Source organism: Erigeron canadensis, chromosome 6, assembly GCF_010389155.1.
Source record: "Erigeron canadensis isolate Cc75 chromosome 6, C_canadensis_v1, whole genome shotgun sequence".
Classification (NCBI taxonomy): domain Eukaryota; kingdom Viridiplantae; phylum Streptophyta; class Magnoliopsida; order Asterales; family Asteraceae; genus Erigeron; species Erigeron canadensis.
Window position 1 is genome coordinate 35,019,697 of NC_057766.1, and position 17,786 is coordinate 35,037,482.

Consider the following 17,786-nt stretch of genomic DNA (forward strand, 5'->3'; position numbering starts at 1 on the left):
TTCTTACAATAAACACTGGCTATGAAGAGGCGACGTACCATGAACAATTGTTTGTTGTAAGTGGAACCACAGAGCAGACCTGCGCCGCTTCCATTCAGCTCGATTCAGATCTGGTTCAGTTTTACAGATGTGTTTCAAGTCTCCCACACTTTTAAGACAGAAACAAAGAATCTGCACAATGGATCCTTAATGGAGGTCAAATTGAATATTTAGGCATTATATACAGCTGATTGGAACTTGCAACACACCACCAACACACAATTACTAAAACAGGAACGGCATATATGAATGACATCTATTGTTATTCTATATAAATCACATCACATATGGTATTGCATTGTTTCATTCAATTGTACATAATCCACAAATACATATGGTGATAATCATGTTCTTTGAGTCAAGAAGATATAAACATTATACATAGGCAGTTTTCATGCAGTGGCAGTTGGTTCAGTGGTGTTTCGTGCTTCCAGCGTCTTCTCGTATTCTTCAATAGATTTGAAGAGCTCTGAGAAATTGCCCTTGCCAAATCCTCCACAGCCTGGCTTCTGTTGCACCTTGCCTTCATCATCTTTCAGCATACACCCTACTCTCTGAATAATCTCTATGAATATAGTTGGCCTGCTCAAACAATATGCATACCGAATTAGATCACACCAGAAAAGACACAACACAAACACACAGACAAAGGCCAGACCCCATGAAGCTGAGCCTGATATGAATTACAAATTATTTGAAAGATAAGAACTCAAATGTGACCAGTTTCAGATGTGTTGGATCCATTTTGAAAGTGATTATTTTGAATAACTATACTAAGTTCATAACCCAAGTAAAACGGGGGTTGTGGGAGATAGATTTTTGGTGTGTTGATGTAGTATGGCTTTACAATAAGTAGTTGTTTAAAGAGATGTTTGGCATTGCAATAACTAGTAGATTGATCGGTTACTCAAATATTTTTGGGAGATGTTTAGTGTATTCACAATTTATACTACCATAGAGCTCAGACACCATATGATATATACCTAGCGCTAGCATCCTAGTAACAATCTCGAATCTTGATTGTAAGCACACTTTCAAACAGTCCAACCATTGGTCCATTACAACTAAAATAGATAAGATAACAGCTTTTGTGACATTCACTTTATATTTCACATTCTATTAGAAACTAGTTGTCAATTCGTCATTCAATGTATGCACTATTGATCACTGATCATTAACAAGACTAGACCTACATTATACATTTATGGTACTTGTTCACTGAAAACCTGGCCTAGATTCAATGTAAGCAAAACATATTGCAGGTATTTAATCTCATGTTTTACGAATTCAACAAAATGGACAAATGCACAATCACTGATAAAGTTAACATAGACATACCTATCACCAACAGGCTTGGTGAAAATCTGAAGCAAAGTTCCCTGATCATCTCTATCAACCAAAATCCCCAATTCCTCACATTCCTTAATCTGTTCGTCACTCAACACGTCCCCGACCCTATTCTTCAAATTCTTATAATAAGTAGGCGGTGGAGACGGCATAAACTCAAAACCACCGATACTACTCCGTTTTCTCATCTCTCTCAAAGTCCTAAAAATATCCTCACTCGCCAACGCCAAATGCTGCACACCAGCTCCCTCATTATGTTCCAAATACGTCTGTATCTGGCTCTTCCTTTTCGTTCCATAAACTGGCTCGTTCATCGGTATCAAAACCGTTTCACTATTACACGCTAATACAACCGAATTAAGCCCGCTCTCACTCGTTCCTACATCCTCTGCCGTAAATTCAGCAAATTCGTGAAATCCAGTGAAGGACTTCACGTAGTCTACTGCCGGAGCTAGCTCCGGCACGTTTCCTACGGCGTGATCTAACTTATGAATTCCGTAATTAAGTTCATGAAACGACGACGTTGCGTCCACAGGCTCAAAACCCGGTAGGAAATTAGTAGTAACATCATAATTAGTGTTTTTAAAACTAACATATCTCAAAACGACATCGCCGTACAGTTTAACTTCAGCCAAAACGACGTCGTTATTTCCTAGAGTGACCGGAGCTGACGACGGTTTAGCACCGTGAGCGATACTAACAGAATAAGCGATTTCAGCGTCTTCAACTTCAACGGCGATAGACCGTACAGCGAGGCCGTGAGTGGCGGTGAAGTTCCGGCAAGCAGTGTGAGAGAAAGTAGGAATAGACGATGTGGAACCGGTGGTGGAGATGGTGGTGGAATAAGGTGCGGTGAAGAGGAAGTTGAGCTGGCCGGAGTTAATAAGGTAAGAAGCGTGAGTGTTGTTACCGGTGGAGAGATCGGATTTGTAAAGAAGCGGCATGCCGAGACCCCAAGAGAAGCGGCGGGCGGTGTTGGTGGCGTCGGAACACCAGAATTCGACGTGGTGGAATTTTTTGACGGTGAATTTGTCGGATTTAGGGTTTTGACGGATGAAGTTTTTGAAGCCGACGAGTTTGTAAGTGGCGGAGGTGGTGGTAGTGGTTTGTTGTTGTCCGGTGAGTGTGTTTCCGTTTGCTGCTTCAGTTACCATTTTGTTTTTATTAATTTGAATGTATAGATAGAAATATGAAGTAGATATATAGAATGATAGATATAGATACAGTACAAGTAGTTGAGGGGTTGGATGATGGAGATGAAGAAGAACACGGAAGTGGTTTATTTTCTTTGGGTGCTATTAATTGTAGAGTAGGATAGTTTCCACACGTAAGGCTGACTGGTTTTATCTCCAACCATAGGTTTAATTTTGATGAACTTTATTTTTATTTATTAACTTCACATGTAATTAAGGGCCGTAAACGAACCGAACGAACACAAACGAGACCTTGTTCGTGTTCGTTCGTTCATTTAACTTAACAAACAGATAAACGAACATAATGACTTGTTCATGTTCGTTCATTTGTGTTCATGAACAAATGTACACGAACACAAACGAACGAAATATTTATAAGTTAAGTATTTTATTTAAACTTTTTCTTAAATAATTAGATATTAATAATATATATTATATAAAAAAATATTTATATTTAAACTATTTTTATAGTACAGTTGATTATGTATGTGTGTGTAAATGAACATAATCAAATTATTGTTCACGAACGACAGTTCATGAACATAGACGAACTAAAGTTCACGAACAGACTATCGAACGTTCATGAACGTAAATGAACGAACGAGAGCTTTGTTCATGTTCATTCATTTAACTAAACGAACTAACACGAACGAACCTCCCGCCGAACGGTTCATGAATTGTTCGTGAACTGTTCAGTTCGTTTACAGCCATATGTAAATGCAAAAAAGTTCATATCATGCCAAACTCATTTGTAAATAGGTTTCAAAATAAATTAAGCTAATCGAGGTCTTACAATATAATTAAATGGATTAGGTTTTGGGTTTTTGTATGTTCGGAAATAACGATATTTGAGACCGTTTTAAATTATTTTTCTAAAAAGTTTATATAGAAGTTTACAGGTAAGTTTTTTATACAAGAAAATCTATTATCGTCTCTTATATAAATAAAATAAAATTGTAATGACATTAATACTTTTTTAAGAAAATTTTATTTGGTATCATTAGACCTTTTCTTATTAATTATTTAACTTTTATCTAACTAATTTATGACATCATCTTTAAATTTAAAATTTAAGTCCCTTCATTTGAAAGTTTTCAAAACTATGAAGTCTAATGTAAAATTAGCATAATGTAGAATAACATTTTTTATGATGTACAAAAGGTTGAATCTTCTCTTTTCATTATAGCAACATTAATAATTTGCCACTAAAAATATAGACATTTTTACTTTACGGGTTTTTCTATGTTTCATTATGATAATAGACATGTATTTACAAAACTTATTTAGAATACCTGGATTGAACCCAAATTAATTAGCTAGGAAACATGACTGAAATTTTAGTGATAGGATAAAATTTAGACCATCAATATAAGTTCAAAATTACCATTTTCTTAGAATACATGCGCGACTAAAACTCCAAAGAGGATAACACCAACACAATATATCTATATATGTTAGGTAGGAATTAATCTCAATTCAATTAATATGACCTTTTGGGAAAATTATCTTGAGATTAAATTTCGAATATTATACTATAGCATATGCGATAAAGGATATACGAGTACAAGTTTGTCAGATATGTGTGTCGACATAAGTTTTCAACGAAATGGGTCAAAAGCATCCATCCACAAAAAGCATTATATGACGTGTTGAGATTTTTGAAGTTAAGTAATTCCTAAAATATAATAAAGTTAGAATCAATTCAAACATAATTAAGGATACATAAGCCAAAGAGAAAATAGGAATCTACTCTCATAATCTATAACCTCAAATGGGTTATAACTTAAGGATTTCAATGAATTTAGTTGATGGTTAAAAACCAAATTTGTGATTTATTTTACAATTTACATACGGATGGTGAAACTCATAATGTAAATTACATGTGAGAAATCAGAAAACAAAAAGATAATAGTAATATAATTTGAAAAAATAAATTCGATAACCATGCAGGAGACGACAAACGAAGCAATATGGTGAACCATTGTAAGAAGGTAAGATGAGAATGATGTTGAAAAACTCATCAAAAACACAAGTAGCCCATGAAAGTGGTTTTTAAAGACATATATACATTAAATTCATCAGCTAGCTAGCCCATTCGTGTTTTTAATGATGATTATGAAAAAAACAGTTAACACGTTCGTGAAATATTGTTTTCGAGGTGTTTAAGGAGAAACGAATCCGTTTATCCGACTCAAAAGTTGTTACTGTTATCATGCTAAATTAGAAGAATATATGGTTTCCACTGTCGATTTTAACTCAAAAATCATCTTTGATAAGATAATTAGTATATTTAAGGAATATTTATTCGTTCTAAATATATATAGGAAATGAAAGTTTATTAAATTGATTTTGAGTTTATATCTTATATTCTTATGTTTATGCTTCAATTTGATACTTGGAACATATTCATGATGCAAGAGAGGTCCTTGGTTGTATTAATGTACAGTACTACCACCGCAGTACCACGTGGTTGATACATCAAAGTTAGTCACGAGTTCGTATTAAGACGTACGAGTTCACAACCCAACCAAATTTCTGCTTATTTTGGTTGTTAGAATACAACACAAGAAAATCGCATAGCAATGGACGAGACCAAATCATATTACGATTGTCACATATATGTATTAATATCATATAATTCTTCTTCTTGCTGCTTGTAACGTGAGAAATATGAAAGGAGTTGATGTATTTGAACTTCTCCCGAAATTATTGTGTTGATAATGGAAGATTTGTTGTCAAAAGACCATTCTTGGTCAATAGTTTACATTTATTGTCATTGGGGTGTTAGCCCACCGGAGGTTTTTTACAATGTGCGTAATTTTCTTTTAGAGTTTTTAGGTTTGAATCCTCTCCTATGTAAATGTGATGAGAGGCCTTTAGCAATATTATATGCATCTAACATATGGGAAACACATCTTTTATGGCATTGTTAGGAGTCGAACAAGTATGGACGCATGACGCATCCGCGTGGAGATGTTAGTCATCTATCTATTGATTCCTTTTACAAAAAAATAGTTAACATTTATTATTTTGCATATCTCAAGTGGCTGTTTTGTAACTTTATTTTACATCTTATAAATGAGTCATGTGGTAATAATATATGTCTGTATTTTCCAAATAATAGGCCCAAGATAACTAATTAATGACCCATAGATAGATGGTAGAATGATAGACCCATAGTTTCAAACCCAGTTGCAATAATATATACAGTTGTTCATTTCAGACCCATTTCAGACCCATTCATTCACTGCATGACTGCATCTATTTAACATTTTAACGTATCAAACTTTCAAAACTTGTCATATATTGTTTTGATTATCATTATGAATGATTGTTTGGATAGTGATTTTTACAATATATTAATGGTTATAAATCAATATGAATAGCAATTATGTTATTAGTTTCAACTTAAGACTACAGTTAACTCACAGTATTAAACCGTAAAAAAAAAAAAAATTCTTTTTATGTTTTTCTGTTTGCCATCACCACTTAGGTGGGATGGTAGAGGCTTTAGCTTATTGGGAAAAAGACTAAGATTCAAACCTTGACAATGGTGTTTATGGATGTATTTAAATAGGGTAGTAATTTAAAGTTTGTTGTTAAAAAAAAAATCTCCAAGAGTTCAATTCACATATCTTTTTGACTTTTTGATTGATTGCATGTTGCATAGTTGTCTAGTACAGTGAAAATCTAGGTTAATATGCTCCCTTGCCCCCCATGTTGCTAAAATAGTTAATGTAAGATTGAATTAAAAAAAAAAAAGAAGTAATAAAGGATCTTTAATTGTGGAATCAAATTCCTTTCTAGCAATTTCTACATGATCGTTTATGCTAAAGACCAAAAAAGTTGGCTCATTGTTGAAGTTAAAAACAAGGCATGACTTTAATACTTATATTTGTTTTTAGAACAAACATACAAACATTAAGGGTATGGTTGACATAAAAGTTTGGAGTTGTGGCTATAATTAAGGGTTAGGGGCTGGAGCTTAAAGTAGGGGCTGGGGGCTGAGGCTATTTTTTCAACTCTCTTTCTACGAGCTTTTATTTTAAAGACCTTTTACGAGTTTTTCAGGACTGAGACTTTTGATTTCTTATGTATTACCAAACAGAGCTATAATTTTTAAATGAACTTATTTTTATAAGCTAAGGGCTTTTAAGCCCTTAAAAACCTCTAAAAACCCCTTACCAAACAAACCTAATCCCATTAAACCAATCTTTTATTGAAGTACACAATAGTTATATGTCACACTAAAGAATTCTAAGTTTCCAACTTCCAACCAACTTTAATAGTCCTTGTATATTTTATGAGCAATGTTATATTTTCTTAAAACATAACAAGATTCTTATCCTTCTAACAACAAAATCACAAGACAAGGTTATATTAAGAGATGTGGTAAGGAAAAAAATAGTTGGATTATAGATGTTAGTGTGTCACACTTCTGTAGTTTAGTTAGATTAATTATTTAGAGGGAATACTATTTTCATATCCAAAATTCACGGCGAAAACAAAGAATATAAACATTTATCACAATACATCTCATTTTATATCTTGTCGGGTGCGGTGTATATGACATTTTTATTGAATAATAATTTTATTGTTGCTCCCTTTTTCAAGAAAAATAAATAAATTCTCATATGTTGATTAATGTGCCCAAAAATACACGAGTCAAAAAGACAGAATGATTAATAATTTTAGTGTGTACAAAAGTTATTGGTAAGTTATGGTTTGTCTTGCTGCTAACTCTGCGGAAAAAACCAGAAGTGGGAATAGAGTCCATAGTTGAAGGATCACCGTTAATTTAACTCTTTGGTACTTGTGCTGATTTTTATTCTCTTTCTACATTTGTCCTCTAGTATTTTACTATTTTTATCCCCTTTTTTTTATTATTGTTATAAAATCAAATTGATAGAATAAAAATTAAAAGTAAGTTTTAAAATCTATACTAAACAAATTATAAATTTATATAATACTATATTAAAAAACAATAATTTTATATTTTTCTTTTACTTTTAAAATATTGGTCGTTCATTTTTATCAGTGCTACTTTTATAGTTTTATGCGTACCATTTTGTACTATGATAATGAGTTTATTTATTTTTATTGGTTGGTGAAAAAGTTTATGTAAACAGTGAAAGATAATTTAATTTGAAAAAGTACCCATCGTAATTGAGGTCTTTTCGAGGTGTTTTTCCGAACCAATTATATCTATCTATTAGTACGTCACTCTTGAATTATTTCTTAAAAATCTTAGTAGATAAGACCTTCTATAAAACATCAAACTATTTTAAACATTAGAATTCTGTTGCGGTGGTTCAAATAAATAATAATTATATAGATGAAGGTTATGTATAAGAATCCTATGCTTTCGCGTGTTATTTTTACATACATTATATTGTGAAATCTTGTAAATTTTTACAACAAAATGTGATGATTTATTTACCATCTGAATAAAGATTGTATTATATTGTCTGAAAGTTTATGGCCCACTTTGCAAAATGGTCTTTTTTCTTTTATAAGAGAAATGCAAAGAAAGCTTTGAAGGGGTTGCAATGGTGGCAGCTGAAGAAGGTTTTGCATTGAAATTTCAATAGAAAAACTTGACAAGTGGCTCTTTTTGCTGATGAAACAGCAGAATTTCTGTCTCTCTCTATACTGCTTCATTTTCTCTCTCTGTATATGTGTTCAATATGCATATACATATATTGACACCTAGGCATCACCTTTTTCCATATAACACCGCCTACAAAATCATCTTAAATTTGGAAGGAAAAATCTAGCTTGTTTTTGAGTTTCCTTTTTTGGGTTTTTCCGATCTTTCTCAATTTTACCGATTTAGGGTGATCTTGTAAGCCAATTTGTGATTTTTTTTTTAATGTTTCTTTATGTCAATTCCTATCATGGGTACTTCTTGCTTATGCTAAATTCACACAAAAATCCAAACTTTGTGCTATTTTAGTTCTGTTTTGAGTGTAATTCTTGTTGTTTGGTGATTTTTGTTAGCAAAGTTACAAACTTTATTCTTCAGTATGTTAATTCCAATCATGGGTAGTTCTTGTTTATGTTAATTTTGCATAAAAGTATCAACTTTGACCTCTTTTTAAGTGTGATTCTTGAAAATGAGTTCCATTCTTCGGTTTCGAAAGCTGTGTCAGCCGACATTGAAAAGCTATGAATCACATGATTGCATAAAAGATGAGAAACAATCATATGACAGTAAAAAAGATGACAGAAAACAAGAAAAAGGTCAAACAATTCTAGACCACAAGAACAAAAAGAAAAAAGGATGGAAGTGTGTAAATTCTTGTTGTTGGTTCATAGGATGTTTGTGTACAACATGGTGGCTACTCTTGTTTTTGTACCATTGTTTGCCAGCTAATTTGGCTGTGCTAACAGGCCCTGAACCACCTGGTGTAAGGCTCAAGGATGAAGGGTTAACCCCATTGCACCCTGTGGTATTCATCCCTGGAATGATCACCAGTGGGCTTGAGCTATGGGAAGGAAAGCCTTGTTCCGAAGGGCTTTTTCGAAAACGTCTTTGGGTTGGTAGCTTTACTGAGATCGTTAAGAGGTTTGACCATCTTCCATTTTGGTTTTCTAGCTGTACAAAACTTGATATGTTTACAGTTTGCAAGGTAAATTCTGCTAGCATTGATGAACTAGTGCTTAAAATGCTTGAAGTATGCATGTATTATACATTATCTTGCTTGCTTTTATTTGATCAAATTCACTGATTGTTTAAAAAGGAAATCAATGGCTTCAGATGAAATAACACCAACTAGTTCAATACATAACGAAAAGGATTCGGCTTACATGATTTCCATTTTTAGCAAAATTACAAACACATTCTGCCTGTGTTTGGATTTTGGAATGGCTTACATGATTACCCATTTTTATTATTAAAAACAAAATAGAACTTTTTCTCTTCAATTGTGGCAGTGACAGTTCAAGAATATGATCACTGTGATCATGGTACAGTCGATGTATTTATCTGATTTAGCGTTTGATAGGTTTGGATTTCAGAGTTTTATCTTGGTAACTTGAACTTTAGGCCTTTTTTCTTCTATTTTGTGGCAAAAATGAGCAACGCTCGAGTATATTACATCAAATTATGTCGATGCAATCTCTAACATCTTGCAAGGTTTTACTTATTTATTTGTACACATGTGTACATAAACAAAATGATAGTAATACCCAATTCCATAGATATGGTCCTATAGAGGTAGTATACACATCTTGAGAACTTATTTATGTAAACTGTGATACTAGGCCTTTGTGTTGGTTGGAGCATTTATCGTTGGACAGCGAAACAGGGCTTGACCCACCAGGCATTCGAGTCAGGCCAATTTCGGGACTGGTTGCAGGAGACTATTTTGCTCCTGGATATTTTGTTTGGGCTGTTCTTATAGAGAACTTGGCTAAAATTGGCTATGATCAAAAAAACATGTACATGGCTGCTTACGACTGGAGGCTTTCATTTCAGAATACTGAGGTAAGGGATCAAACACTTACTAGACTGAAAATCAACATTGAGCTAATGTATGTGACAAATGGCAACAATAAAGTGGTTGTGGTTCCACACTCGATGGGTGTTAACTACTTCTTACACTTCCTTAAATGGGTGGAAGCCCCTCCTCCAATGGGCGGTGGTGGCGGTCCAGGGTGGTGTGCCAAGCATATCAAAGCAATCATGAACATTGCACCAGCATTTCTGGGTATTCCGAAGGCAGTTAGTTGTTTGTTATCTGCTGAAGCCAAAGATATTGCTATGGTCAGGTTAGTCCAAGTTTCTACTTCAAGATTATGAGGCACTTTATGAGTTGTAAAGAAATATTTTGTTTTTAATAGGTTTCTGACTGATACCAAGGTAAATTTAACCTAGAATGTGGAAAGTCAAACTAAAGGCATTGATTCGACCTATTTATCATAGAAACTCATATTCAAGGGCAATTTATTAAATTTGACCTATTTAGTTGTGAAGTGTTACATTTAGATTATGTTTTATTTAATGGTTTAAAAAAAAAACTTAAAAAGGAACCAGGTTGGATGTGTCAATTTTGCCTAACTGCATTTTTAATAAATTAACCTCCTGAATCATTTTGTTTAAAAGATCTGATTATCATTGCGGAAAATTTAACTTTTGTAATCGTATTTGAAACATGAATCATAAGATGTCAGATGTCCAAGCATAACATGTGTATTGGGCTAACCCACCTAGGCTCATTCTAGTCGGTATGGATTGCCCAGTTGACCTGAACCCGTTTTTCCACTTACCCAACCTGTCTATCCCTCCATTTAGCTACCTATAGTCAAACTTTATCTCTATTGTGGTCTCGAACTATGTACCTAATGAGTTGATTTTACAGGGCTATGGCTCCAGGTTTTCTAGAGTCGGGGGTTCTTGGGCTCCAAACAATGGAACATATGATGCGTGTATCTCGAACATGGGACTCTGTGATTTCTTTACTACCCAAGGGTGGAGAAGTGATTTGGGGCGATTTGGATTCATCCCCGGAAGATGGGCACGAGTGTGATTTCGAGACAAAAGGTTATGTTGAAATGAATTCAAGAGAAAATATCAGCAGAAACAAAGATGCAAAACCTCAATTCCAAATTAAACAACAAACGAACTACGGAAGAATAATCGCATTTGGTAAAAAGGCTTCCGAACAACATTCTTCAAAGCTTCCCACCTTTGTTTCAGAGGTACACACTTTTCTGGTCAAATGGTCCATGGTTTTGAGCCACAGTTGATGAACCCTCTAAAATTATTTGTGATCTACAGGAATTGATGCAAGCAAATAAGATCTTGAATTCTAGTTCAAATTGTGGAGACGTTTGGACAGAGTATGGTAAGATTAGCAGAAAGATTATTCAGAGACTAGCAGATAACAAAGCATACACAGCTGAAACTTTGATTGATCTTCTCCGGTTTGTGGCTCCAAAGACAATGCAACGAGCCGAGGTTCACTTCTCCCTTGGCATAGCGGAGGATCTTGATGATCCGAAATATGGCCATTACAAATACTGGTCGAATCCTTTAGAAACCAAGTAAGTCGATTCATGTGTTCCAACTTATTTTATTTGTTCACGTTTTTAAATTAAGATTAGTTGGTTCTCAAAAATCAAAGTGAAGGTGCTGAAAAAGTTGGTTTACGGGTCAAGATGGGTAAAAAATTCCAGCTCATAATGGATCGTGTTGAATATATACGAAATACTTTTTGCTTAAAAAAAGTAATATTAGCATGTCAATTACAGTTAACAAAGTTATTACTTGGACAATCTAACTTTCTGAATAATATTTAGAAGGTTTTCCCTCTCCTCGCTTAAAACTTTTTTTTTTGACATGCATGTTGAAAAAGTTTTAAATATAACAAAGCCATAATCGACTCGTTTGTATCAATGTATGTAAGTAGTTGGAAAATCCACTTCTAATCAATGTTTGTGTAATATATATCCAGGCTGCCTGAGGCTCCAGATATGGAGATTTATAGTTTGTATGGGGTTGGGATCCCTACAGAAAGATCGTATGTGTATAAACTCTCACAGTCAGAAAACTGCAACAGCATTCCATTCAGGATCGATAGCGCAGCAGGAGGTAAAGGTGGTGGGGGATGCTTAGAAGGAGGGGTTCATTTTGTTGACGGTGATACAACTATACCAACTTTAAGTGCGGGTTTCATGTGTGCAAAAGGATGGAAAGGAAAAACGAGATTTAATCCATCAGGAAGTGCTACTTATATACGAGAGTTTAAGCATAAACCACCAGTAAGTCTGCTGGAAGGAAGGGGTTTAGAAAGTGGATCCCATGTCGATATTATGGGTAACGCTGCGTTGATTGAGGATGTTTTGAGGGTGGCTGCAGGGGCCTCCGCAGAAGAAATTGGAGGTGATCGAATCTATTCAGATATATTAAAGATGTCAGACAGAGTTAACATCAAGCTATAGGTGCAAGTTTTTCAGTCTGGTACTTGAATAAAACCAAATGCGAGACATGCTCTTTGCAACCTTCAGCCGTGCAACCTGAACTACAAGGGATGAGAGCTACAATGAAGGGTGACTAAAAAGATGAGTTTAGTTTAGGGTGGTCGTAACGATGATCATTCCAAGAAAGAAAAACGTCTTTTAGGTCTAATGATAGGTAGTAGTTCTATCTACACAAAATTTTGCCTTCATTTTGTTCTGTGTTGTTTTTTTTGGTTGGCTGTTTATCTTAAAATTTCCTCTTGTTTAGCTTGGGTAGGTTTGTCCTTGTTGAATACCATCTTTTGTAGGATAAAATGTTTTACTTTCTGAAAATAAAATGAAAAGTACGTAGATAAATATACAAAGGAGGTACAACTGGCTTTAACCATAGGCCTACCAATTAGTCTTATGTGTCATTACTCAAATAAAACTTTACATCCTTAAAGAGCATTAACCTAGAAAGGCACTTACATATAATTTAGTGGTCTCAAGCGTTAGCATTTGGTGGTTTCAAATAGAACTCTGGTGTATTTTGAACGTTTACGAATTCAATTGAATGCATTTGACCAAATTCCAGTGAAAAGATAAGTAGAAACCTGCTACTGCTACTAAAACTTGAATTCAGTACAATGTACAGCTAAAGATAAACAGAATACCCTTACGTTTTCGTAGTCAGGTCTCAAACAAAAGAACTACCAAAAAGCATAAGGTTAACCTAGAGATTAATACTAATTTAGCATGGACATTGGTATCACACCTGTTCGCTGATGAAACTGTCACAGGAATAGCAGCATCAATTCTAGTCTCCCAGGCGACCATGAACAATGAGCGTTTGCTGCTCCGCCCGCAGCGCTTGCTGCCTCTCCTCCAAACCCTCTATGCAGCTCGGCCCAAAAGCACTGTTAATTCATAAGTGACTGAGTCGGAGAATAAGTAAAAGACATTTTTAATATTCACACAAGAATTGAAAAAAAAAATAGAAGGGTTAGTCAGAATCCTGAATTAACGAGTCGCATTATGCGAAAGAATGATAATTCCTTGGTATCCTTTCGGACCTTTCCCACATACAAGAGAGAGGGTTATGAGAAAATGTCTTACTTGCTATATTTACGACAGCAGTCCTTTAATCTATCAAGATCTCGTTCATTAACTGGATATTCCATCACAAAACTGGTAGTGCCAACCTGATCCTTTGATGCCAACCACTGACTTAAAATAGAGTCAATTCTTTTTAGCTGTAGCAAATGATCAAGGTAAACAAGGTTTAAGAAAATCCACCCGTTAATGAAACAAAAAAAAAAAAAACACTAATTTCCAATTAATATCTTTTTATGGTTGGATGGACCTGGGAAGGTCATATGTAAATTTTACTGTCACGGTATTATAATAATCAATGTTATATAGGATACCGCTGCAGTTCTTATTTGTAGATTCCTGCAGGAGGCGATCGAATTTTCTTGATTGTTACTTGAAGCAGCTAACTGGTGATCAAGGAGCTCTTCTTCAATCAAGTCTGATTTACTTGCTAGAATTGATGTGTATTGATGAAGATTTGAAGGGCTAGTCTCCCCCTTTTGAACTTGAGTCAATAATCTTGAGATTATGTCCCATAGTGCATTTCTGGCTTCAATATCATCCGAAGCAAAAGGGAAGATATCCAGTAAACCCTGTAAGAAAAGCAGATCTGGATGTATCTAAAGTGTCACTGCTAATTTCATCCAAGTTTTGACTATGACAAAGTTATGTGGGAGAAACAGAACTTGAGACTTTAGAATTTCATAACTTGTGAACCTGATATATGCAGCCAGTGTTGTCTCATAAACAATACTTAAATAATACTACGATATTTACCTTGATATATCTCTAAAATCAGGTCATCGAAGTCACTCAAAAGATTGGCTGTTAGAACAGCAGCAGTAACACATGAGGTGGCCACCTGCCTTGCCAAAATATAAAAATATATAAACCACTTCGCATTCACCATCCACACAAGTTGCATCAACATTAAGCTGTGTAGGAATCTTACTAAAAATTAATAAATTTATTTAGGTATTCACATCGTAACATTGCATTATTTTCTCAAGATCATCTTCAAAGCTAATCCTATCCCTAAGGAATTCTGTATTGACGTCTTACATAACATAGAGTTGATATAATCATAAAATGAATTAAATACAGTATAAGGGAAGATTGGTTGACATCCTCTCTCTTTAATAACGATTGTCTTGAAATTTTAAGCCCACAAGATAAATGCTTTATAAAAAAATATTTGAATTTAAGAAGTATCAGGTTGAACTTCATATCAAAAGTGGCCTCCGTTTAGGACAGGGGAATTATGATAGTTTAAAGGTGCCAATCTGAAGTTCATAAGTTAATATGTGTGCAACATGTAGCCACCTTAAAATATCTGATGCTCATGAACATACTCACCTGGAGTACATTAATTCCTTGCTCATTCTCAGTTTCAGCAGTAGCATAAATATGAACTGATTAAACTACAAACCTCAATTTTATCAGCAAATTTTATCAGAGTGCCAAGTAGGTGAAGAAGTTTCTTGCTGGAAGAAAGTTCTTGGGAGCAACTGTCAATTACAGTGAGTGCTTCAATAACCCGAAGAATAGTCTCAAGAACAGAGTACCTGATACAATAATTAACATTTGATTACCACACACCAAACCCTCTGTGAATACAACAACAGTGACAACAACGATAGCCAATCCTGTCAATGGCGGCTGCAGGTATGACACTAAAACTAACGGTGAACCATTGGATAGACAGAAGTATACCTTTCAGGCAGTCTCTCATCTCCCACCAGTTTGCTGATCTCAAAAGCCAAGAGATTAACTAGAACGGCTGGAAGACCTAATTTCAACAAGTGGGGGAGGAGATTGGCTCTTATATCATCCTGACTTTCTGATATAGTGAGAAGAAAACCTGCGCTCTTTTCATTTGCAGTTTGTGTAAGATATATTGACAATCCGTCACAGAACAAAGAGTCAAATAACAAAATAAATAGATAAACCATAACGTAGATTGGCTGATACCTTTTCTATAAGCTGCGGATTCATAGTATTTTCAACAACCCATAATACACGAGAGAGGACATTCTCAGGCTGCAAAGCCTGGGCCCAAGTTAGACCTTCACTACCTTGAAGACATAAAGTTAACAACCTGTAATATATATGAAAAACTAATCAGATAAACGTTCACAGGTTATTTATTACAGTACCATTCGATTAGTACATACTTCATCTGAAATGTGCAACAGATCCAACTCATTATTGGCCTGATAACTTAATAACGACAAAGAAACATGACAATCACTCATAATGGAAAATTGGATAAATAAAAATGATCGGTAGAAATAATCTCTTTTTATGCTAAAACCTAATATATTCCTTTCCTCCTCAGGCACTAACATTCATTCTAAATAATCATCATTGTACATTACAAAAATAGATGGCCCAGAAATATTGTGCCCACTGCAGTGTATAATCACTTTTTGGTTTCATAAATGCATTTATCTTCCATGATACGTCAAGTAAAGAAATTTTAGCAAGGTGTTACCTGAATTCTTCACACAAGCATGGAGTGTCATCTACAAACAACTGATCCACAACTAATTCAACCAGTCCTTTTACAGAGACAATTTCTTTTCGTAATGCCTCATGGCAAGCAAGGTTCCCCAAAATGCCAAGGCTAATCTCCTGAAAACATAATAAGTTCAGAAAAACTTAGGTCGATTGGTTCTGCAACTTTATGCAAACAAAACTACTCATATTTGAACACTTTGAAACTCCGATATGTTTTTTGTTGCATACTTGCACACTATATCTAAAATTAAGGAATCATCTGAACAGAACAAACTAGGCAACTAACTACAAGTCAATGAATATAATTAGGAAGCTCATGGAAATGTAACCAACCGTGACACGAGGTGACTGGGAAACCATAAGAGTAGCCAATATGACATCAAGAATCAGATTTTCAACCTACATTTGCGTTTTAAACAAATAAATTACATCCATAACTAGTTACATAAAAATAAAATCAGACAACACGATCGAGCTTATGTAACAAAAGAGTCAGGTACCATAAGTTGAGCATGGGTTCTACTTGTAGCTAAATCCCATAACACACATCCATGTTCTTCCCAGGCATCATCTCCAACCGCGGCTTTTCGATCATTACAAACATCATCAGCAGCATCCCTTCCTTCCTGCTTGTCTATGGTCTGACATTTGTTTTGAATAAAGTTATCTTGGGATTGTGATACCAAGGTTCCATTTGTTGTGATGTCAGAAGAAGCATTCATGGTGGATGGAACAAGTTTCCGTATTAAGGATATAACATAACTAGGGTCGACCGTGGTTGAGATGTCAAATAACTGTCACACACAACAAACATATTACACTTCAGCATATATACATAATATATATATATATACATATTATTTGAAATGAAATAGGGAGGGAGGGAGCGAGGGAGGATACCTCGTCGGGCGGGGCATTAGGGTTTTGAGCTGTTGGCTGTTCAATTTCTATGTCTTCTTCTTCTACGGGCTGTATTGAATCTGTTCGTTGTAGTGACATTGAATTCTTTCTTTCTTTCTTTCTTTCAGGTTGGGGTTTGGTTTAGGGGTTTCCAACTCCGACTACTACTTCTTAATAGGAAAAAAAAAACCGGAGTCTCGTCATCAATGAACCGGATGGGTTATATAATTCTTTTTCATTAAAATTTTACAAACTTATTGAATTTTGTTACTAAGATTCAAAATAAAAATAATCAATCAAAAGTTTAATTATAATTCATTAAGAATCAATACCATATAAGTGTTGGAAAATGTTATATGATGTTAATATCATGATGCTTATTTATATCAATTTTCACGTATGTTAAACAACTCACTTTAGTATAAGTTTGTGAGAAAAACATCATCTATGGTAGGGGTGAGCAAAAATCATGAAAACCGAAAAAACCAAAACCATTGGTTTTGGTTTTCTAAAAACCGAGAGTTGTGGTTCGGTTTATTATTAGAAACCAAAACCGAACCGAACCAAATATATATATTTTTACTTTATTTTATATTTATATCATTTTATTATTAATTTTTGATAAATATGTTATTATATTTGCATTTTTAGGTGTATATAATAATATCATCTATATGTTTCAAATAAAAATATACAACAAAATTAATTTGTTTTAATAATTGTGTAATTAAACAACGCGCAAAAGTTATA

At 34.4% G+C, this 17,786-nt stretch overlaps 3 protein-coding genes across 10 annotated transcripts; 1 reads left to right on the forward strand and 2 right to left on the reverse strand.

The window, feature by feature from the left end:
* Positions 1-283: 283 nt before the first annotated feature.
* LOC122603631 (4-hydroxyphenylpyruvate dioxygenase) lies at positions 284-2,691 on the reverse strand. The gene is made up of 2 exons (XM_043776391.1): positions 1,378-2,691; positions 284-621 (listed from the first exon to the last, which is right to left on the reverse strand). The coding sequence occupies exons 1-2, from the start codon at positions 2,538-2,540 to the stop codon at positions 432-434; spliced, it is 1,353 nt and encodes a 450-aa protein (XP_043632326.1). The 5' UTR covers positions 2,541-2,691; the 3' UTR covers positions 284-431.
* A 5,927-nt stretch (positions 2,692-8,618) lies between these two features.
* LOC122603264 (putative phospholipid:diacylglycerol acyltransferase 2) lies at positions 8,619-12,901 on the forward strand. The gene is made up of 5 exons (XM_043775926.1): positions 8,619-9,147; positions 9,846-10,352; positions 10,943-11,282; positions 11,362-11,627; positions 12,038-12,901. The coding sequence occupies exons 1-5, from the start codon at positions 8,696-8,698 to the stop codon at positions 12,522-12,524; spliced, it is 2,052 nt and encodes a 683-aa protein (XP_043631861.1). The 5' UTR covers positions 8,619-8,695; the 3' UTR covers positions 12,525-12,901.
* Positions 10,072-17,209, reverse strand: LOC122603265 (protein saal1). Of its 8 annotated transcripts, none has more exons than XR_006324436.1 (13): positions 17,037-17,190; positions 16,637-16,930; positions 16,470-16,535; positions 16,111-16,250; positions 15,588-15,714; positions 15,330-15,484; positions 15,046-15,181; positions 14,394-14,478; positions 13,952-14,226; positions 13,641-13,777; positions 13,300-13,441; positions 13,014-13,138; positions 10,072-10,321 (listed from the first exon to the last, which is right to left on the reverse strand). XR_006324436.1 is itself a non-coding variant. In XM_043775928.1 (12 exons), exons 1-11 carry the CDS (start codon positions 17,133-17,135, stop codon positions 13,342-13,344), a joined length of 1,614 nt encoding a protein of 537 aa, XP_043631863.1. In that variant the 5' UTR covers positions 17,136-17,190; the 3' UTR covers positions 10,072-10,321; positions 13,300-13,341. The 8 variants fall into 8 exon arrangements, 5 of the variants coding, with proteins under 5 accessions (XP_043631863.1, XP_043631864.1, XP_043631862.1 ...); XR_006324435.1 differs by having other exon boundaries at positions 13,014-13,150; XR_006324437.1 differs by having other exon boundaries at positions 10,072-10,324; positions 13,014-13,150.
* Positions 17,210-17,786: the final 577 nt, after the last annotated feature.